The sequence below is a fragment of the Hyperolius riggenbachi genome, chromosome 9, assembly GCF_040937935.1.
Source record: "Hyperolius riggenbachi isolate aHypRig1 chromosome 9, aHypRig1.pri, whole genome shotgun sequence".
NCBI lineage: Eukaryota > Metazoa > Chordata > Amphibia > Anura > Hyperoliidae > Hyperolius > Hyperolius riggenbachi.
In genome coordinates this window covers 9,239,879-9,263,910 of record NC_090654.1, presented here as the reverse complement: position 1 = coordinate 9,263,910, position 24,032 = coordinate 9,239,879, and the positions used below count along the sequence as shown (strand labels likewise).

General features: G+C 45.7%; 1 protein-coding gene across 3 annotated transcripts in view; it reads left to right on the top strand.

Annotated features, from left to right (window-relative positions):
• Nucleotides 1-24,032, top strand: part of STAB1 (stabilin 1) — a 308,949-nt gene that overhangs the window by 104,167 nt on the left and 180,750 nt on the right. For all 3 annotated transcript variants that reach the window (XM_068251889.1, XM_068251888.1, XM_068251891.1), the window contains 2 exons: nt 5,835-5,912; nt 20,586-20,672. In XM_068251889.1, the coding sequence (XP_068107990.1) occupies nt 5,835-5,912; nt 20,586-20,672 (165 nt within the window). The remainder of the gene's footprint in view (nt 1-5,834; nt 5,913-20,585; nt 20,673-24,032) is intronic.

Sequence of the window (24,032 nt, the reverse complement as noted above, 5' to 3'; positions counted from 1 at the left end):
CACAGCAAACATGTGGAAGAAGATGCTCTGGTCAGATGAGACCAAAATTGAACTTTTTGGCCAAAATGCAAAACTCTGTGTGGCGGAAAACTAACACTGCACATCACTCTGAACACACCATCCCCACTGTCAAATATAGTGGTGGTAGCATTATGCTCTGGGGGTGCATCTCTTCAGCAGGGACAGGGAAGCTGGTCAGAGTTGATGGGAAGATGGATGGAGCTAAATACAGGGCAATCTTGGAAGAAAAACTCTTGGAGTCTGCAAAAGACTTGAGATTAGGGCGGAGGTTCACCCTCCAGCAGGACAACGACCCTAAACATAAAGCCAGGGCAACAATGGAATGGTTTAAAACAAAACATATCTATGTGTTAGAATGGCCCAGTCAAAGTCCAGATCTAAATCCAATCGAGAATCTGTGGCAAGATCTGAAAACTGCTGTTCACAAACGCTGTCCATCTAATCTGACTGAGCTGGAGCTGTTTTGCAAAGAAGAATGGGCAAGGATTTCAGTCTCTAGATGTGGAAAGCTGGTAGAGACATACCCTAAAATACTGGCAGCTGTGATTGCAGCAAAAGGTGGTTCTACAAAGTATTGATTCAGGGGCTGAATAATTACGCACACCCCACTTTGCAGTTATTGATTTGTAAAAAAATGTTTGGAATCATGTATGATTTTCGTCCCACTTCTCATGTGTACACCACTTTGTATTGGTCTTTCATGTGGAATTCCAATAAAATTGATTCATGTTTGTGGCAGTAATATGACAAAATGTGGAAAACTTTAAGGGGGCCGAATACTTTTGCAAGCCACTGTATATGGTGCTAGTCCTACTAAGAACTTGCCTTGAAGGCCCCTTCTATTTTTTGCGTTACAAAGCTACACACAAAAACAAACAAACAAGTACTGTTATCTATGCAAATGAGTAATGTTAAGCAGCAAGTCTGCCCCGTCTCTTCTGAAACGTAAACAGAAAAAAAACACTTCTGTCTAGCTGTGCAAACAGTGCTGATAGCAAGAGTGATTTTCCCCATCACAAGTTAACCCCTTACAATGAAAATAATTATATGAGGCACCAGGGTAGTTCTTTATATTGTTGCTGCTGCACAATTATCTCTTTTTCTGTAAGTTTATTTTCAGTTTAGGTTTCCTTTATTTACAGTATGTAAACATTCCATAATAACCTGAATATTGTTTTATATTTTTTATTATTTCACAAAGTTTTTCAGAATGGTGACATAATGAATGAGCTTAAAGTGAAGCAGAGATGAAAATGAACTAATGAGATAAATAATTGGATCCTGTCCTTCTACTCCTAAAAATGTAGTAGATTTAATGTTCCATAGTCTCTGCTCAATTGCAGTGTCTAAAGAATCCCAGAGTGAAAATGCTCAATTGCAGTGTCTAAAGAATCCCAGAGTGAAAATGCATGAACTATTGAACTTTTCATCTTTTCCTCTCACAGTAAAAAGCCCAGGTATCTGTTAAGGAAAGTTATGTAAAGATATACAGTAAATGACAGTGGTTCCTGATGTATCTTAGACCAAACACTGTTGTATGCTCCCCTACTCTTAATTGCCTGAGGAAGCAGGAAGCCTGCGAAACGGGTTGCAACCTGCAGGGGCGCCCAAAGGCATAGGCGCGCTAGAAAAATGCCTGGAGCGCCGTCTGTGGTCAGGGCGCGACCGCTGGGTATTGTAGTGCGACTGCCGACACGTTTTTTACCCTCACGCTGGCCGCAGCAAAAAGTAGCTTCAAATCGCTGCCATAACAGCGCTGTTGTGCACTCCCCGCCCCCTGGACCAATGGAGGAACAGAGGAAATCGGCTCTGTCCAATAGAGAACTCCTCCGCTTTTAACTCCGCCCCCTGCCGCATAAACGTTCTGATTAACAGGCACCGAACAGGGCAACTAATCTATGATGCTGCCTGCCCGGCATGCCTGCTGAGTGCGCGAACGGGGAGAAGAGAGGGACTGGGACAAGGAGGGAGCCATACCCCAGAGAGAGGAGAGCGAGCGCCGGGAACTTGGTGGGCAGCGGTCACATGGTGAGTCAGCCAGTGACATCACAGACACCGGAGACTCTGGGAGGCAGTACTAGCAGCAGCTGCTGGAAACGAGCATGGGATTCTGTTTGCACAGTGTGTGAGCCACTGTGCATCGCCTGCTGCTGTTCAGCTGCTGCTGCAGAATTACTGACAGGTTTGATGTACTGCAGAAGAACTGGCAATGTGTGTATGTATGTATGTATGTATGTATATATATATATATATATATATATATATATATATATATATATATATATATATATATATATAATATAATATATATACACACACACACTGTGTGTATATATCATGTGGGGGGGGGGGCGCCACAGATTTTCCTGCCTGGAGCGACAGAAAGGCTAGAGGCACCCCTGGCAACCTGTTGTGGAGTATGCCAATAAATTATTTGTTTCATTGACAGTATCTAGTGACTGCTTATAGGAGATAAGTCCACCACTGCCTCCCAAACAATTTTTTAACAATTTTAAAGCCTGTTTTTATTCTTCTGGCGCCTCTGTTCTTCTTCTCTGTTAAGGAAAGTGTTTTATAGCTGTAATTTGACATCAGTGAGCCGACTGGGTCCTGACTGGAGAAAAACTGTCAGTTCCATAGCTATTTATAAACTCTTGCAGGCAGGGAAAAAAAGAAAAGGAGCACAGCACAAGCGTGTGTATGCTTGGCACTGTATATGCACATGTCTATCTCACCATGTCACATGTCATCTCTGGTACACTTTAAGATAAAACAATGCATCATTGGCTCTTCAGCCAATTACCCAGAGGATCCAGTTCAAACTCTTAACCCTAACCTACAAAGCTCTCCACTATCTCTCTCCCCGGTACATCTCCTCCTCACTAGTTTCCAGATACAAACCCAACCGCAATCTCAGATCTGCACATGAGCTTCCATTATCCTCCACTAGAATCACCTCCTCGTATTCACATATACAAGATTTCACACGCGCCTCACCCCTCCTCTGGAATCCTCTGCCACAACACATTTGTCACTCTCCAACCTTTGATATCTTTAAAGGGATACTGTAGGGGGGTCGGGGGAAAATGAGTTGAACTTACTCGGGGCTTCTAATGGTCCCCCGCAGACATCCTGTGCCTGCGCAGCCACTCCCCAATGCTCCGGCCCCGCCTCCAGTTCACTTCTGGAATTTCAGACTTTAAAGTCTGAAAACCACTGCGCCTGCGTTGCCGTGTCCTCGATGCCGCTGATGTCACCAGGAGCGTATTATGCAGGCCCAATATGGTCTGTGCCTGCGCAGTATGCTCCTGGTGACATCAGCGGGAGTGAGGACCCGGCAACGCAGGCTCAGTGGTTTTCTGACTTTAAAGTCAGAAATTCCAGAAGTGAACCGGAGGCGGGGCCGGAGCATCGGTGAGCGGCTGCGCGGGCACAGGATGTCTGCGGGGGGCGGAGCATCGGTGAGCGGCTGCGCGGGCACAGGATGTCTGCGGGGGGCGGAGCATCGGTGAGTGGCTGCGTGGGCACAGGATGTCTGCGGGGGACCATTAGAAGCCCCGGGTAAGTTCAACTCATTTTCCCCCGACCCCCCTACAGTGTCCCTTTAAATGTGCCATTGAAACTCGCTTTTTCCATCACGCATACGATCTAACTTAGGCCAGTTCCCCTTTTGACCTCTGGACAAGTTGTACTACTGGATATCCTAATGCTGGGTACACACGGTGCATTTTTTGGGTTGATTTTCCCGTCCATCAATGTTCGATTCCTTTTTCCGCTCGATTTCACACTGGATTCTCTAATCTTTTCTTATCAACTTCCATTCACTTGTATGAGAAATCGAGCAGAAAAACAATAAAAATAATATCAGACATGATGGAAATTATCTATCGAACCATCTAATACAAAATTGTATGGTGTGTACCTAGCATAAAACACACTGCCTCTAGGTATGAATATTGTATACTATTCTACCTCTTGTTTCATCCTTCCTCCCATTCCTTTAGATTGCAAGCTCAGAAGGTCAGGGCTCTAGCACACTTTTGCATAGCTCCCAACTGTCCCTTTTTCGGAGAGACAGTCCCTCTTTGGGAGCCCTGTCCCTCTGTCCCTCTTTTCTCCTCATTTGTCCCTCTTTCAGGACTTTGTCCCTCTTTCTATGTAAATATATATATTTCTATACTAAAAATGTGTTTGATTGACTCTAGACTTTATTCCCAACCTTTAAATTGATATAATACTAATTGTAAAATGTTACTATGAAGGAAAATGAAGCAGGATAGAAAGGACCAGTGTGGTTTGAATTATAAAACAACATATTTTTCTTATGAAATCTTTATGGTATGCGTGGCTAGAGGCGTGGTGAGGGCGTGGCCAGGGGGTGTGGCAGGGGCGTGGCTTAAGTGTCCCTTTTTCTCATCTCAAAAAGTTGGGAGGTATGCTTTTGTGTCTTGGATTTTGTTGCACATTTTATTCATATTCATTCTGTCACTTAATTACCATTTCTGTATTTTGTATATCGGTGTATACCATTGTCTGTAATATTATGTACCCCATTTTTGTATCTCACTTTGTACAGCACCAGGGACTATGTTGGTGCTTTATAAATGAATAATAATAAATCATCACAGTTTAAAGAGGAACTCCAGTGAAAATAATGTAGTAAAAAAAGTGCTTCATTTTTACCATAATTATGTATAAATGATTTAGTCAGTGTTTGCTCATTGTAAAATCTTTCCTCTCCCAGATTCACATTCTGACATGTATCACAGGGTGACATTGTTACTGTGGGCAGGTTATGTAGCTGTTTCTAGCTGTTCTGGCTGTTACAGACAGCTGTAAGCAGCTATTTCCTGTCTCTGAACATTGTTACATTGTGGCAGTTTGCCAGGAGCACCGCGGTACTCAGAGCTTCTTGTGGGAGGGGTTTCACCACAATATCAGTCATACAGCGCCCCCTGATGGTCTGTTTGTGATAAACAATATATTTATCATGTAAAAGGGGGTATCAGCTACTGATTGGGATAAAGTTAAATTCTTGGTAGGAGTTCCTCTTTAAGTTTCCCGTACATTTCATGTCAGAACTGGCATTATTCCTAAAATATCCATAAGGCTCCCTGCACACTGCAAATCTATTTTCCGATTCCGTTTACGATTTTCCATGAATACAATCAACAGGAAAACGGAGGAAAAAACGCAGCATGCAGTAACGATGAAAAATCGGAATCGGATGTAGTGTGCAGGGAGCCTTAAGTGTGCCGGTTTTAACACGTTCTTCAAGCATTGATCTTGGCCCCTCCCAGGGGCGTAGCAATAGGAGGTGCAGAGGTTGCGACTGCATCGGGGCCCTTGGGCCAGAGGGGCCCCATAGGGCCCTCCCTGAACATCATTATTAGCTCTCTATTGGTCCTGTGCTGGTAATAATCACTTCTATAGATGCTTTAAATAGCAGTAATCAGTAACAAGCTGTTCCCCATCCCCCTCTGGCACCTCTGACACTGTAGTTGCCATTGGCAGGTTTTGGTGTGCCATATCAATTGTTACGTGTAGAGTGCTTGGGGGCCCCATTGTAAAACTTGCATTGGGGCCCATAGCTCCTAGGCTACGCCACTGGCCCCTCCCACCTCTCCTGCCTGCTTATTGGTCCTTCTGCATGATGGAGGGCTTCACTGACCAATAGCTAAGCTCTGAAAATTAACTGACTTGACTTCCATTGTCCTATCTATAAGGTGTGTTTTCAGGGTGTGACTATGCAGGTGTTCAGTGGGAGAAACCTATAGATTTGTGTGTAACAGGCTCTCCTTCTTTTTCTATAGGAGATAATTGACTGCAATCTCGGAGGATCAGACAACAGCAGGACGGGATGTGCGTTTAAATGCGGCCGCTCTGTTAATGTAAGTAGCAAAATCACTCTGAAGTATAAAAACTGCACTGAAGAAAAGTCGTTAAATGCTAATTTATTTTTTTATGCAATTTTGAATTCTCTCAAAAAAAAAAAAAGACACAAATTGATATAATGGAGATGGTGCAATGCTAAATGATGTCTTATGCAGACACAGCAAGACTCAGTATTACCTACAATAGCATTGTCAGTGGGATAAACCTCAAAGGACAACTGAATTGACAGGGATATGGAAGCTGCCATATATATTTCATTTTATGCAATACCAGTTACCTGGCAGCCCTGCTGATCCTTAGCCATAGCCCCTGAACAAGCATGCAGCAGATCAGGTGCTCTGACTGAAGTATGACTGGATTAGCTGCATGCTTGTTTCAGGTGTGTGATTCAGCCTCTACTGCAGCCAGAGAGATCAGCAGGGCTGCCAGGCAACTGGTATTGTTTAACAGGAAGTAACATATGGCATCCTTATATATATATATATATATATATATATATATATATATATATATATATATATATATATATGTATATTGGTATGAAGCCCCGCCCTCCCAGTGATGTCATAGCCTAGGCTGTTTAGCTATGTAGAATTCTCCCCCACCCACAAGCATTCTGGGAGACCAGATATATTTTGTACTGGCCGCGGTACTCTCAGTAGCCAGACATTCCGCAGAGTTGCACCTGCCAGCAGTAAAGATGTCACCACCAGAGATACATTTCAGAATGTAAATCAGGGAGAGGAAAGATTTTACAATTGCCAATCACTGACTAAATAATTTATAAAGGAATATTGGGAAAAAGTTATTCTTCGTAACATTATTTTCACGACAGTTCCTCTTTAAAGAGCATGGAACAGTAAATACCTAAAAACTTGTAAATATAACAGGAGTCACAATGGGCAACACCACGCACAAGGTTGCCGCTTATTTTCCTCTCAGGTACAGTGACCAGATTTTTGTAGGCTCAACCTGGGACAGGGCGGGGGGGGGGGGGGGGTGCGCCGAAAAATGGGGGGCTGCCACACCAACAAATGCGGTGCCTGGCCATGACATTCTATGGGCGGAGCTAACGTAATGATGTAACAGCGAGGCATAAGAAAGCAGTGTTTACGCCATGATGTGGTCAAACAAGGATTCGCATCATGGGTGTGCAGAAACTGTGTGTTGCTATTTAATAGTATACCGTAACCCCAAAGCAGCAAACATAGCCAACTATGACCATTAAATAATGCAGCAACAGTTACCCCAGACACCAGAAAATAAACTCAATGGGCAACATGTCAGCACAAAATAAATGCAATGGGGGCAAACATGTCAGTATAAAATAATTGCATTGCGGGCAACCAGTCAGTAGAAAATAAACGCATTGCAGGCATCATTTCAGCACAAAATAAACGCATTGCAGGCAACATGTCAGCACAAAATAAACGCATTGCGGGCAAACATGTCAGCACAAAATAAATGCAATGGGGGCAAACATGTCAGCACAAAAATGCAATGGGGGCAAACATTTCAGCACAAAATAAATGCCAAGGCGGCAAACATGTCAGCACAAATTAAACGCAATTGGGGGCAAACATGTCAGCACAAAAACGCAATGGGGGCAAACATGTCAGCACAAATTAAACGCAATGGGGACAAACATGTCAGCACAAAAACGCAATGGGGGCAAACATGTCAGCACAAATTAAACGCAATGGGGGCAAACATGTCAGCACAAAAACGCAATGGGGGCAAACATGTCAGCACAAAAACGCAATGGGGGCACATTTCACCTGGAAAAAAAAGCATGTACTCACCTGACAGAAGTCTCCTCACCGGCCTCTGGTGTGTGTGCAGCTCCCCGGGCTCACAGGCACTCAGGCAGAGCAGGGCTACGGCAAGATGGCGTCCGGAGGCGGAGCCCTGTACTGGAGACACAAATAGTCTCCAGTACAGGGCTCCGCCTCCGGACGCCATCTTCCTGTAGCCCTGCTTTGCCTGTGCCTGCCGGAGGACAATGCAGGCTGCTGGAGCGGGGCTGCAGGGAATGAACTAGCACAGCGTCTATGAGACACTGCGGCTAGTTCATGTACGGTGACCAGAGTCCCGAGGCCGGGACGTCCCGCTGCTGAAAGTGGGACATTTCCCGGGACCTCATGCAGCCTGAGACAGTGCCCCCCGAAGGCGGGACGCGTCCCGGGTAAAGCGGGACGTATGGTCACCGTATCTCAGGTCTCAGGATATCTCTGCCTTGCCTCTTAGCAGAATTTAGAAGATGTGGGCAATTGTCCAACTTCAAGCTCAACTGGGAGAAATGTGAGGCATTGGGATTGGCTATGGAGGAACTGGAGAATTTTCCCATAACATGAGTCCAGGTGGCACTTACATACAGTACCTGGGGGTGAAGATCACAGAGGGCATACAGGAGCTAATTAGGATTAACTATTACACAATGGGCATGGAGATAGTAAAAGATTTTCGTAAATGGAATTGACCAGAATTTTCTTGGTACGGAAGAGTCAGCATCTTAAAGATGAATGTTATGGCGCGGCTTCTGTACCTTTTCCAGACCCCCCCAGTGTCGTCCGTCATCAGGTCATTTTTTGACCTCGTTAAAAGAGAATTTACAAGATTCATATGGTTTGCCAAGCCACCAAGAATTAGCCATAAGCTGATGATCCAGCCTAGAGCAGAGGGAGGCTTGGCAGTTCCTGATCCGATCCCTATCTATACTATGCGGCTGCTGTCCTGAACAGGATCATAGACTGGCATGGGAATCCTATGGATAAACTGTGTGTGGATCTGGAACAGATTTAGTGATGACTGTCAGGAACTGGCCCGCGGCACGCCTGCGTATACGGTTCCCGACTGCGGGTTTGACCAGATCGAGAGGGGAAGCAGCCTTAGTCAAGCTAAAACAAGGCTGGGACCCCTCAGAACACCTCTCACTGCCACAACTAGCGGTTTGCTAGACACTTCCACTCTGCTGTTGAGTCCTCAGTGCGCACTCCGCGTTTTCGTATTCGGGTCAGCTTTGCGCTTAGGCCGAATACGGTAACGCCACGCACCCACACACAGTTGCAATCTTACACTGTAGTGAAGCACAAAACCACTAACAGTCATTCCGAACAATACTGTTAGCCACTCTGCTGTCGCTACTCGCACTGGCGTTTTTCGTACGTTGGGTCAGCTGCGCGCTTTAGGCCAAGGTATAACAAACGCCCCCACACACAATGCAATTACAATTTCATATGGTAGTGTTGCTCAAGCATACAAATAGGCATGGACTATACACAGTTGCACTTCAATCTCTTCTATGCTATGAGTGTTAGTTTAGCACAGCAGAAGTCAAGCTTATTAAATAACGGTTTAATATTCCATAAAAACGTGGAACAATGCAGAACATAATATATACAAAAGATGTACAAAAACAAAGTAAAAAAGTTACAAGATAAAGTTACAAAAATAAGAGGTTACAAAGATACACACCAAGCAATTTGCTTACCAAAATACAGGAATCCAAATAGAAGAACCTTGGCCTTTTGTGGACGGACACAATTCTGGTTAGACCAGGAGTCCACTAGCTTGGGCCAGGAGACCAGCTTCCGCTACCGTCAGGAGGGGACTGATTTGAGGTAGCTGTCCCCTGGTTTTTATAATGAAATATTCGCCTCGAGGCTGTAAGCCTGTGTGGACGGGGGGGACCTAGATTTAATTACATCCTCAGTCATAATTGGATTTCCAGAGATCTAACATCCATATGGGAAAAATGTACTATAGCCCACATACATGAAAAGATTTCCCTAACCTCCAATCTCCCCAGGTTACAGGTGACAATTGATTAAGGCTTTCACATTGCAGCAGGATGTCCTGTGTAAATTACCGAGTTTCCTGATAGCCTATGAAGTTGGCAGATTCAATAGGTAAGATTGTATCCTACCAGACATCAAAAGGCTTCCTCAGCATTATTTCCTAGGTTAAAGTGTATTTTAGCACATACATGAAAAGATTGCATTTTGGTTACAGGTAGCAGTTTGCCTGTAATTGCCTGTAGACAGACGCAGACAATAACACCTGGGACAGCAGATCAAAAGTGACTGCTAGTGGCCTAATGGGCCGCTTCCTTGCCTATTGAAGGTGACTGGTCTTATTCACTGAAGAACTCTTTAGATGCAAATGTAGGTCTAGTGACCCACCCACACAAATACATGAACAGTCCAGGAATCTAGCCTGCATATCTACACCTTTGACATACCACAGCAGATATAAAAATGGGAAAATGAAAATATATTACTGTATTATCCTTAACAGCATCAGCACCCCAATATATTCCTGACAATGACCGTAATCAACAAATTACGATGTCGCTAAATTTCGCGTAAATTTCCGCAATTGCGCTTATACGTAATTACGATTTGCAAATTCAATTGATTTTGTGTAGTCATTCATAATTTCGCATAAAATTTCACGAAATGTTCTCATAATTTCTTGTCCACTTTAGCAGTGAATAGCAGAGCTCCCATACATGCTACTGACACCAAAATTGCTACATATGTTAAGGAGAATCGTGGGTAAAAATTAAAAAAAAATTGCAAAAAGACCTTATAGTTTTTGAGAAACTCAATTTTAAAAATGCAAGTAAAAAATGGTTTTTAAACTTACAAGAATAACAGTTGAAAAACCATTTTTCTTTGCATATTTACAGTTGAGTTTCTCAAAAACTACAAGGTCTTTTTGAAAAAAATGTTTGTGACTTATACCCACTATTCTGCTTAACATATGTAGCAATTTTGGTAGCAATAGCACGTAAGAGGGTTTTGCTATTAACCTCTAAATTCGGCTCCAAATGATGCAAAATTTTGCAAAAATAATGCGGGAAAATTATGCAAAATTTTAAATTACTGCTATGATATTAATTACAATTTTCTCTGAAAGTTCGCATTACGATTACAATGCGTAATTGCGAATTTTAATGTGAAATTTCGCGTATGCGAAATTTCGGCCCACCACTGGAACAGAATTTTGTGACAGTCCCCGTACATGGCATCCCGTGGCTGGGCAGAAAATACAATTGACCCATCTGGTGAGTGATCTGCTTAGTGACACTCTTAAAGAGGAACTCCAGTGAACATTTTACTGTTGGCAGGTGATGTAGCTGCTGCATGGTTTTTGGCACTGGCAGTTGGAAACAGCTGTAAACAACTATTTCCCACAATGCAACAAGGTTCACAGACAGGAAACTGCCAGGAGTACATACTTTTCTTGTTTCTTGTGGGAGGGGTTTCACCACAATATCAGTCATACAGCACCCCCTGATGGTCTGTTTGTGAAAAGGAATAGATTTCTCATGTAAAAGGGGGTATCAGCTACTGATTGGGATAAAGTTAAATTCTTGGTCGGAGTTTCTCTTTAAGCTATTGCAGACATTTTCCTCTCGGGCCTCTTTAACATCACATCCTTCTCCACTGCTCCCTGTTTTGGGCAACCCAGATTTTTCCCCGGGATGCCAGAGAAATGCGTACCCATTATGGAGGAGTAGTGTTTTTTTACAGGGCCGAGTGTTTATTGGAAATTGAAAATCACTTGAGGAGATTGCAGAGATATTACAGGGAGGGGAGCTGGACTGGTGGGGTTTGCTCCAGTTCAGATCCTTTCTTTTGTCCCAGGGGACAAGGGAGGAGCTGTCTAAAGAAAACTCACCGTTTGAGGAATTGTGTAGGGGAGCAGGTAGAAGACGAGACATGATATCAAGAATCTATAATATCTTAAATGTAGGCCCAGATCTTACGATTTCCTTTAGCAACAAGTGACAGAGAGACTTACAGAGGGACTTCACTGATGTCCAATGGAAGAAAATCTTGATACTTGCACATGAATACTCGGTTTCAGTTAGGATTCAAGAGTCAAGATTTAAGTAGCTAACAAGGTGGTACTCTACACCCAGCAGATTGGCACGAATGTTCCTGGGCACGAATGTGGGACGCTGGAGATCTCAGGCAGATAGTGGAACCCTGCTTCATATTCTATGCGAGTGCCAAGATATAAGACCATTTTGGATCGAAGTTAAAAAAACACATCAAAACACTGACGGGCATCGATCCTCCAGAGGATCCCAATTTCCTTTTTCCACACTACAATTCTCGGAGTATTAAGAATTATAAAAAGTGTTTGTTAAAACACCTGCTAAATGCAGCCAGGCTGCTGATTGGCAGTAGTGTTGGGCGAAAACCTAGATGTTCGGGTTCGAGAACGTTCGCCGAACATCGCCGCGATGTTCGGGTGTTCGCGCCGAACTCTGAACATAATGGAAGTCAATGGGGACCCGAACTTTCGTGCTTTGTAAAGCTTCCTTACATGCTACATACCCCAAATTAGCAGGGTATGTGCACCTTGGGAGTGGGTACAAGGGGAAAAAAATATTTGAAAAAGAGCTTATAGTTTTTGAGAAAATTGACTGTAAAGTTTCAAAGGAAAAACTGTCTTTTAAATGTGGAGAATGTCATGTTTCTTTGCACAGGTAACATGCTTTTTGTCGCCATGCAGTCATAAGTGTAATACAGAGAAGAGGTTCCAGGAAAAGGGACCGGTTACGCTAACCCAGCACCAGCAGCAGCACACGTGATGGAACAGGAGGAGGCGCAGGAGGAGAAGGCCACGCTTTGTGAGACACAACAACCCAGGCCTTGCATGAGGACAAAAAGCGTGCGGATAGCATGCTTTTTACCGCCATGCATGCAGTCATAAATGTAATAAAGATAAGAGGTTCAATAAACAGGGACCGGGCGGCAACGCTAACCCAGCAGCAGCAGCAGCACACGTGATGGAACAGGAGCAGGCGCAGGAGGAGAAGAAGGCCATGCTTTTTGAGACACAACAACCCAGGCCTTGCATGAGGACAAAAAGCGTGCGGATATAGCAGCAATGCTTTTTGCCGCCATGCAGTCATAAATGTAATAAAGATGAGAGGTTCAATAAACAGGGACCGGAAACGCTAAACCATCCCAGATGTTCATTGGTCATGTTACTTGGTTGGGGTCCTGGAGTGTTGCGTAGTCGTTTCCAATCCAGGATTGATTCATTTTAATTTGAGTCAGACGGTATGCATTTTCTGTGGAGAGGCGGATACGCCGATCTGTGAAGATGCCTCCGGCAGCACTGAAACAGCGTTCCGACATAACGCTGGCTGCCGGGCAAGCCAGCACCTCTATTGCGTACATTGCCAGTTCGTGCCAGGTGTCTAGCTTCGATACCCAATAGTTGAAGAGTGCAGATGGATTGTTCGACACAGCTACGCCATCTGACATGTAGTCCTTGACCATCTTCTCCAGGCGATCGGTGTTGGAGGTGGATCTGCACGCTTGCTATTCAGTGGGCTGCTGCTGCATGGGTGTCAGAAAATTTTCCCACTCCAAGGACACTGCCGATACCATTCCCTTTTGGGCACTAGCTGCGGCTTGCGTTGTTTGCTGCCCTCCTGGTCGTCCTGGGTTTGCGGAAGTCAGTCTGTCGGCGTACAACTGGCTAGAGGAGGGGGAGGATGTCAATCTCCTCTCTAAAGTCTCCACAAGGGCCTGCTGGTATTCTTCCATTTTGACCTGTCTGACTCTTTCTTCAAGCAGTTTTGGAACATTGTGTTTGTACCGTGGATCCAGAAGGGTATAAACCCAGTAATTGGTGTTGTCCAGAATGCGCACAATGCGTGGGTCGCGTTCAATGCAGTCTAGCATGAATTGAGCCATGTGTGCCAGAGTCCTACCAGAATCCTCATCATCCTCTTGTGAGCGTTGTGATAGTTGTTGTGATGCATCATAGTCGTCACCTTCCTCCTGGTCTGCTTCTGCTGACCATTCGCGCTGAATTGTGGAAGTCCAACGTGCACCGCTCTGGCCCTCGTCAGTGGTGGCAGGAAATTCCTGCTCCAACTCCAACTGTTCCTCCTCCTCTTCTTCGTCATAGCTGCTGGGGCCAGCGTTTCCTGAGGCGGATGGCCTGATGTTGGTACCATCACGCTGATCGTTTTCTCCTTCAGATTCCCCCAGTTGCATCATGACAGCTGTTTCCTTGATTTTCAACACTGACCTCTTCAGTAAACACAGCAGTGGTATGGTAATGCTGACTGAAGAGTTGTCACTGCTCACAAGCAACGTGGATTGCTCAAAATTTTGGAGGACTTGGCAGAGGTCCAACATGTTGGCCCAATTGGATCCACAGAAGCTTGGCAGCTGTCCGGATGCGCCTCGGTACTGCGCCGTCATGTACTGGACCACTGCACTCTTCTGCTCGCAAAAGCTGGCTAGCATGTGCAGCGTAGAATTCCAGCGCGTAGGGACATCACACAGCAAGCGATGGTGGGGGAGATTGAAGCGCTCCTGCATCTTGGCGAGTGCCCCCAAAGCAGTACTGTAATATCTACAATGTTTGGCCACTCGACGCACCTTCAACAGAAGATCGGCCACGCCTGGGTACGTCCTCAGGAACCGCTGAACTACTAGGTTCATCACGTGCGCCAGGCAAGGAATGTGTGTCAGCTTAGCCAACCTTAAAGCGCGAATGAGATTACTCCCATTATCACACACAATCATGCCCGGTTTCAGGTCCAGCGGTGCCAGCCACAAATCCGTCTGTTCCATTATTCCCCTCCAAATTTCCTCCCCTGTGTGCTGCTTATCCCCAAGGCAGATCAGCTTCAGCAACGCTTGCTGACGCATGCCAACAGCTGTGCTGCACTGCTTCCACGATCCTACTGCTGCTGTTGCTGGGTTAGCGTTTCCGGATGAGGTACAGCTTTGAGATGCGTTGGAGGAGAAGGAGTCAGAGAGGTAGGTGCTGCTGTTATCCAGTGGGAGGGACGGCGGTGCAGCTGTTTGCGGCGTGGGCAACACCCGCGCCGTAGCAGGTGAGGAATCGCTGCCAGGCTCCACAAGGTTCACCCAGTGCGCGGTAAGGGAGATGTATCGACCCTGGCCGAACGCACTCGTCCAGGTGTCAGTGGTGAGGTGAACCTTGCAGGCAACGGCATTCTTCAAGCTTCGGGTTATTTTGCTGACCACATGCTCATGCAACTCAGGCACTGCAGAGCGTGCAAAGTGGTAGCGGCTGGGAACCACGTAACGTGGGATGGCCACTGACATCATGCCCTTGAAGCTGTTTGTCTCCACCACTCGATATGGCAGCATTTCGCAGGCCAGAAGCTTGGCTATGCTGGCTGTTACTGCCACGGCCCGGGGGTCATTTGCTGGCAATTTCCTCTTGCGCTCAAACATCTCCGAGACAGACAACTGAACCGTAGGGCTGCACACTGAAGGGCTGTTGGTTGTTGTGTTTGATGAACACTGGGAGACCTCAAGAGCACTACTCCGGAAAGTGACAGTGTCAGCGTCGTCTGATGTTTGCGAATGTTGTGAACCACGCAATGGCTGGGCTACTGCTGCTGCTGAGGCGGGTCTGGTGGTGAGTCTGGTGAACCCAAGGGAGGCAGTGTTGCTGGTACCCTGTCCTGTCGCATTTGCCCACAGAGTGGGATGTTTGGATAGCATGTGGCGGCTCATGCTGGTGGTGGAGAGGTTGTTAATACTTTTCCCCCTGCTCAGGCGGGTCTTGCACACCTTGCAAATCGCCATGGTAGCATCCTCAGTGCAGTCTTCAAAGAAAGCCCAGACTTTGGAGCACCTGCCTTGCTGGCGATTTCTGTTTGCGCCTCTTTTGCCTCTCACTTGAACTTCCACGCTTGTGGTGCCTGAAATTGCGCGCCGCCTACCTTGTGGCACAAGGCGAACTCGTGCAGCAGTGGGTTCTTCAACAGACTCATCTGTGCTGCTGCTACGACGGCGATGTTCTCGTTCACAAACAAAATCTGGGTCTATGTCCACATTGTCCATACCCTCCTCTTCCATCTCCTCAAACTCGTCATATGTCATTGTGGGGGGCCGCCGCCGTGGAGTAGAGCTCCCCAGAACAACCTCTGCGCAGCTCACTCCAACGTCATCTTCCAGATCTTCTCGGCCGACCTCCTGCAATTGCAACCCCTCCTGCCCAACTTGCTCTGGGATTTAGGTTTCAAAGTCCTCGGACTCGCCTTGTATTTCAGTGCCCGGTGCATTTCCCACAGTTAATGGTTGTGAATCCGGGCACAACATTTCTGGCTGTTTCTCCATTGACCTTTGAAAGGTGGAAGTTTGTTGGGCTGGGAATAGCTCCTGCGAATACCCCATTGTGTCCTGAGGTAATTCATCGGACTGGTTATCTGGCAGTTGTGTGCGTGGTGTCGCTGCCGGTTGTGTCAGCTTTGTGCCCACTGGCTCCTTGTAACTGGCTGAGGACTCGGACCTCGTGCGTGATGTGCTGGTGCTGCTTAACCCACTGCTGGACGCTTGAGAGGTCATCCAAGTAATTATCTGGTCCTGTTCTTTTGGATCTGTGAGGGTTGTTGTCCTGGACAACATGGGCGGTATTGAGTGGGTTTTCTTGGGTGCTCCCCTGTGGCCTGTACGTGAACCGGCAGGGGAAACACCTCTTCCCTTGCCCCTCCCTCTTTCACCGGATTTCTTCCTCATTTCACTTATCCTTAAAGTACACGCTGACTGGCAGCAGTACAGTGGCAGTACAGAAATGCTATACAGTGGTGGGTGAGCGGTGTACCACTATTGCCAGCAGCGACACAGAGCACAATGCTATACAGTGGCGGGTGAGCGGTGTACTACTGTTCCCAGGCCCAGCAGGCACAGAGTGGAAGTAAACACAATGCTATATAGTCTGGCTGAGCGGTGTACACAGAGTGGAAGTACACACAATGCTATATAGTCTGGCTGAGCGGTGTACATAGAGTGGCAGTACACACAATGCTATATAGTCTGGCTGAGCGGTGTACACAGAGTGGCAGTACACACAATGCTATATAGTCTGGCTGAGCGGTGTACACAGAGTGGAAGTACACACAATGCTATATAGTCTGGCTGAGCGGTGTACACAGAGTGGCAGTACACACAATGCTATATAGTCTGGCTGAGCGGTGTACACAGAGTGGCAGTATACAATGCTATATAGTGTGCCTGAGCCGTGTACACAGAGTGTCAGTAAACAATGCTATATAGTCTGGCTGAGCCGTGTACACAGAGTGGCAGTACACACAATGCTATATAGTCTGGCTGAGCGGTGTACACAGAGTGGCAGTATACAATGCTATATAGTGTGGCTGAGCCGTGTACACAGAGTGTCAGTAAACAATGCTATATAGTCTGGCTGAGCCGTGTACACAGAGTGGCAGTACACACAATGCTATATAGTCTGGCTGAGCGGTGTACACAGAGTGGCAGTACACACAATGCTATATAGTCTGGCTGAGCGGTGTACACAGAGTGGCAGTACACACAATGCTATATAGTCTGGCTGAGCGGTGTACACAGAGTGGCAGTAAACACAATGCTATATATAGCGTGGCTGAGCGTGGTACACAGTGGCAGTACACACAATGCTATATAGTCTGGCTGAGCGGTGTACACAGAGTGGCAGTACACACAATGCTATATAGTCTGGCTGAGCGGTGTACACAGAGTGGCAGTACACACAATGCTATATAGTCTGGCTGAGCCGTGTACACAGAGTGGCAGTAAACACAATGCTATATATAGCGTGGCTGAGCGAGGTACACAGTGGCAGTACACACAATGCTATATAGTCTGGCTGAGCGGTGTACACAGAGTGGCAGTACACACAATGCTATATAGTCTGGCTGAGCGGTGTACACAGAGTGGCAGTATACAATGCTATATAGTCTGGCTGAGCGGTGTACACAGAGTGGCAGTACACACAATGCTATATAGTCTGGCTGAGCGGTGTACACAGAGTGGCAGTACACACAATGCTATATAGTCTGGCTGAGCCGTGTACACAGAGTGGCAGTAAACACAATGCTATATATAGCGTGGCTGAGCGAGGTACACAGTGGCAGTACACACAATGCTATATAGTCTGGCTGAGCGGTGTACACAGAGTGGCAGTACACACAATGCTATATAGTCTGGCTGAGCCGTGTAAACAGAGTGGCAGTAAACACAATGCTATATATAGCGTGGCTGAGCGAGGTACACAGTGGCAGTACACACAATGCTATATAGTCTGGCTGAGCGGTGTACACAGAGTGGCAGTACACACAATGCTATATAGTCTGGCTGAGCGGTGTACACAGAGTGGCAGTATACAATGCTATATAGTGTGGCTGAGCCGTGTACACAGAGTGGCAGTACACACAATGCTATATAGTCTGGCTGAGCGGTGTACACAGAGTGGCAGTACACACAATGCTATATAGTCTGGCTGAGCCGTGTACACAGAGTGTCAGTAAACAATGCTATATATAGCGTGGCTGAGTGAGGTACACAGTGGCAGTACACACAATGCTATATAGTCTGGCTGAGCGGTGTACACAGAGTGGCAGTACACACAATGCTATATAGTCTGGCTGAGCGGTGTACACAGAGTGGCAGTATACAATGCTATATAGTGTGGCTGAGCCGTGTACGCAGAGTGGCAGTAAACAATGCTATATAGTCTGGCTGAGCGAGGTACACAGTGGCAGTACACACAATGCTATATAGTCTGGCTGAGCCGTGTACACAGAGTGGCAGTAAACACAATGCTATATATAGCGTGGCTGAGCGTGGTACACAGTGGCAGTACACACAATGCTATATAGTCTGGCTGAGCGGTGTACACAGAGTGGCAGTAAACAATGCTATATATAGTGTGGATGAGCGAGGTACACAGTGGCAGTAAAAAATGCTATATATAGTGTGGCTGAGCGAGCGGTGTACTACTGTTCCCAGCAGCGACACACAATGACTGGGGGGGACCCTGGCTAGCGTGGCTGGAGAGCGAACTACCCTGCCTGCCTACCCAAAGCTAAACCCACAGAGAAATGGCGGAGATATGACGTGGTTCGGGTATTTATTTACCCGAACCACGTAACCGTTCGGCCAATCAGAGCGCGTTCGGGCCCGAACCACGTGACCCGTTCGGCCAATCACAGCGCTAGCCGAACGTTCGGGGGAACGTTCGGCCATGCGCTCTTAGTTCGGCCATGCGGCCGAACGGTTTGGCCGAGCACCGTCAGGTGTTCGGCCGAACTCGAACATCACCCGAACAGGGTGATGTTCTGCAGAACCCGAACAGTGGCAAACACTGTTCGCCCAACACAAATTGGCAGGCATTAGAAATCTACACTAACGCCGACAATAAGCAGGGACGGATCTAGGGGGGGCAGGCGGGTCTCTTGCCCCAGGCAGCAGGCGCAGTTTGTCCCAGCTTGTGTCCGCTCCCCCCACTTATGTTTGTGCTGCCCCCCGAGTGTCAGCATAGCAGCAGTCATACTTACTTCAGCAGCTCTCCGGAACGCAGACCTGGTCTCCTCTCTGTCGCACCTCTAGTGTTGGCTTCTGCAATGCGCGTCATCGGTGAAACAAACACTAGAGGTGCGACAGAGAGGAGACCAGGTCTGCGTTCCGGAGAGAGGCTGAAGCATAACTGCCGCTATGCTGACACTTGGGGGGGGGGGGGGGTTTGGCAGCGCAAACACCACACTGATGACCACACTGAGGGCACATGGGGGACACCTGAGGACACCTAAGGGCACATGGGGACACCTGAGGACACCTAAGGGCTCATGGGGGACACCTAGGGCACATGGGGGACACTGGGGGTTCATGGGGGACACCTGAGGACAAATGAGGACCACATTGAGGACACCTGAGGACATTAGTTGGGGTGGAACACTACAAGACGTTCCTGAATATAGACGCACCAGGTTTAGTATATATATTTTTTTCCCTGGTTTTGCCCTCAAAACCTGGGTGCGTCTTATATTCTGGAGCGTCTTATACGGTATATGCACACATTGAGTTTTCAAATTATGTATAAACAGTAGGGATAAGAGCATAGGTGCCAAAACTTGACCTTGCCCCAGGCGCAACTTGGTCTAGATCCGTCCCTGGCAATAAGCAAGTGGTTTAGGGATATAGGATATACACTGTATCTCCTGGGTGGAACAGCTATTGTTGGAGAACAGAGGTGAAACCCAACAACTGGACCATATTGGAGGCAGTTTACGGAAACAGAAGACTATAAGGCTATCCTGGATGGATATGAATATAGGATTCAGATTGTGACATTCTATAGGGACTTGATTTTTTTTTCTTTTTTTGGGGATGCCCTCTGCCGCATGGCAACCCCTCCAGTGCCTTTTCCCTGCCCTGGAGAGGACCATTCTCTTTTCTTTCTATCTTTTTCTTCTCTTTTTTTTTTCCTTTTTTTTTCTTTGTCGTATTTTATGAGAATGAGAGATGTTCTTTCACCAAAGGCAATTGGACAGCGTGTTTGGTTGGATTGCTAACAAATGATGTCGCCATGTTGGACAGATGCACAGGATTTCTGTAGTAGATTTGGGGACAAGCTAGTAATAGCTTAGGCTACAATTTCTGTGCTGAATTCAATGTTGGAATATAACATGTATGTGCTGACATGTTTTTGGCAATATGAAACAATCTCTTTTATTTATTTATTTTTATTTTTTTAGTATGTTTGTAAAAATGTTTTACATAAATAAAGACTCTATAGACATAAGAGGTATAATTATAGCATCAATTGTGGATTACTTTTGCTGTTTTTGAGATGGAATATGTTGATTGTTTCAGGTGACCGGATGCTGTTCAGGATTCTACGGTCCAGAATGTAGGGCGTGTCCAGGAGGATTCACCAATCCGTGCTATGGGCGGGGCAGTGTAAGTGTGTGGCTATCTCTCGTATCACAGCAGGGGCATGTGGGAAATCTGCAGGAAGTGCAGTCATACTGAATCCATATTACAGGGTTCCGTTCCTGGCCCACATGAAGGAATTGTGGATATCTCACTGGCAAAACCATGAATAATCCAGATTTATACAAGACATCAAGATTGATACACACAGGGGATGGATAGATTCATCAATATGATTAAATGTCATAAAGTTGCATTTTAGTGATGATTGCAATTCACTTTGCACTAAGATTACACGTAATTCGGATTTAGAAATGTGAATGATTTTGCGCAATCCATTCGTAAATTTTGCACGTTATGCGAAACAACAAACATAGCAGTCGTAAATGATTTTCAGCATACAACAAACGTTTGCACAAACCAGGATGGTTTGGGAGCAAGTTTTTTCAAGAATACCTTGTAGTTTCTTGAAACTCAATCAAGAAAAATGTTTTTTTTAAGCTCAGTAAAATGAATGACATGTTGCTGCAGTTCACTTAAAGTGAACTCGAGATGAAAATAAACGGATGAGATAAACAATTTTATTTATCCTCCTACTTCTAAAAATGAATGTTTTTTTTTTTTTTAGATATCCCATGGTTTTATTTTAAATGTTTTTATCTGGCGACTATGCTTGTGAAGAATATTATAAAGGCACTTGTATAGACCTGAAGAAGTGGGCAGAAACCCGTGGAACGCGTTGTCCTTTTAATTGTGCTGAATAAATAATTTAATATTTTTACATTTACCCTGTGGTTTGGGTTCTTCCATCTGGAGTGGTAAAGACACTTCCCTCCACCATATTATTTTTTGGGCGCCTCCCCCCAGTTTGGGCGCCTCCCCCCAGTACTATACATTACATCTCCTTTGGAGGTGTTCACCTTCCGGGTGTGGTGTTATCTACAACCAAGAAGGACCAACCAGGAGTGCAACCATCCAGTGCCAGTAGGACCTGGAACAGGGCCGGCTGTAGCGTGGGGTGAGGGGGGGCATTGCTCCCTTAAATAATTACTCTGCCCCCTCAAACGGGTGGCAGGAGGGAGAGAAGCAGAGAGAGAAGTGGAAGCTGTGGGGACAGCGGGGAAGGGGGGTCCTCTCCCCCCTTTCCCTCACCTTGGAGCTCCCCTTCTCTCTCGCTTTCCCAGTCAGATAGCGGCTACCAGCAGCAGTATAACACTTCCTGCTTCCCAGGGCGGGAGAGCGAGAGATCTGTGCGCCGCTACTATGGTCTAGACCAGAGTAGTGGCAGCGGAGCACAAATCTCTCGCTCTCCCACGCTGGGACATATACCCCTGGCTACATATATTGGGCACCTAAACACCTGGCTACATATACTGGGCACATATACCCCCTGGCTACATATACTGGGGACATGTACCCCTGGCTACATATACTGGGCACATATACACCTGGCTACATATACTGGGCACATATACACCTGTCTGTCCTTATGTGCAATAACTGATGAGACTGTCTGTCATTACATGCATTTACTGGTGAAAGGCTGTCTCTTATGTGCATTTAGTGGTGAAACGCTGTCTCTCATTACATGCATTTACTGGTGAAAGGCTGTCTGTCATTACATGCATTTACTGGTGAAACACTGTCTCTTATGTGCATTTAGTGGTGAAACGCTGTCTCTTATGTGCGTTTAGTGGTGAAACGCTGTCTCTTATGTGCATTTACTGGGGAAAAGCTGTCTGTCATTACATGCATTTACTGGTGAAACGCTGTCTGTCATTACATGCATTTACTGGTGAAACGCTGTCTCTCATTACATGCATTTACTGGGGGAACGCTGTCTGTCATTATGTGCATTTACTGGGGAAAAAGCTGTCTGTCACTATGTGCATTTACTTCATAATTTTTTTATGTAACTTCATTAGCTGGTATAACTACATTACAGTTAGCCCCGCCCACATGCCATCATGACCACGCCCATTTATTCGCAGCAGCGCAAATTTCCCCTTTCATGATGCCCCCTTCCCATTTTTGACTGCCCCCTCATATGTGCCTGTCTAGAACCGGCCCTGACCTGGAATACCGAGCGGGGGTGGTTATTTCCCCGTTGGCGATATACGGTGGTTGCAGGGACTGTTACCCACCTTTGTGAGTATAAATACTCTTATGCTACAATCTATTATCTAATACCCCACAATACTGCACCATGTGGCTCCTGGTCTCTCCTTGTCATACAGGTGACCCTGGTATCCCCACAGTGACCAACTTTTCTACTATGTTTACTATATGCCTGACAAAGTCCCAACAAGATAGAAGCTGTCACTTGCATGCCTGAAAATGTTCTCTTTCAGGCAGCAAAATAAAACAAGTAAAACAGCCTGGTTATTAACCACTTTTTTTTTTCACCTTATGCATAATTTCAGTGCTCCTTCCTTTCATTCACCAATAACTGTATCACTACTTATCACAACAAAATGATCTGTATCTTGTTTTTCCGCCACCAATTAGGCTTTCTTTTGGTGGTATATTTTGCTAAGAATATTTTATTCAAAATGCATTTTAACGGGAATATTTAGAAAAAATGAAAAAAAAATCTCTGTTTTTTGGCAATTTCTGTTTTAAAATAATACATGCTACCATAATTAAAACCCATGTACTTTATTTGCCCATTTGTCCCAGTTATTACACCTTTTAACCACTTAAGCCTATCTGGACAAGTATTTTTTTCCAGATAGGTGCAGCTAAAGACAAATTGGACGAGTATTCTCGTCCAGTTTGCAAGCGGCGATAACCAGCGGTTTTCCGTTTCGGTGATTGGGGAAGGGAAGCAAAGCTTCTCGGAACCAATTGCCGTTATTGTAATGAATGGACATGACCCCAATCAGGGGCCATGTCCATTCATAAGAATGAATGTGAATGAACAGGAAAAAACAACCAAATGAAACACTTCCTGGTAATCCAGGGAGTGTTTCTATTGCCATCTAGTGCCAAAAAGTTAATTAAAAGTTAAATTACACTGCATAGAATTTTTTATTTAAAAAAATTAATATAATCACTTCCAAAGCCCCATCCTCCCACCCCAGTTACCAAGCAAACAAATAAAAGAAAAACGTAACAAAAAAACCCCATAAATAGTTACCTTAGAGTCTTAGCTTTTTTTGTTTAATATGTATGTCATGAGGGTATAGTACTGTTATTTTAGTACATAAGGGCTTACATTGATCTGGGAACATAATTTAAGTGTTGTGATAGCCAGGACGAACGGGCAAATGAGTGGGTGTTATTTATAGTAGCATTGCATAGAAAGTAAAGTAATAACTGAAAACTAGTATCGCTCACAAAATGCATAATTTGTGGCAAAAAAAAATGAACGTGTGATGAGTAGTG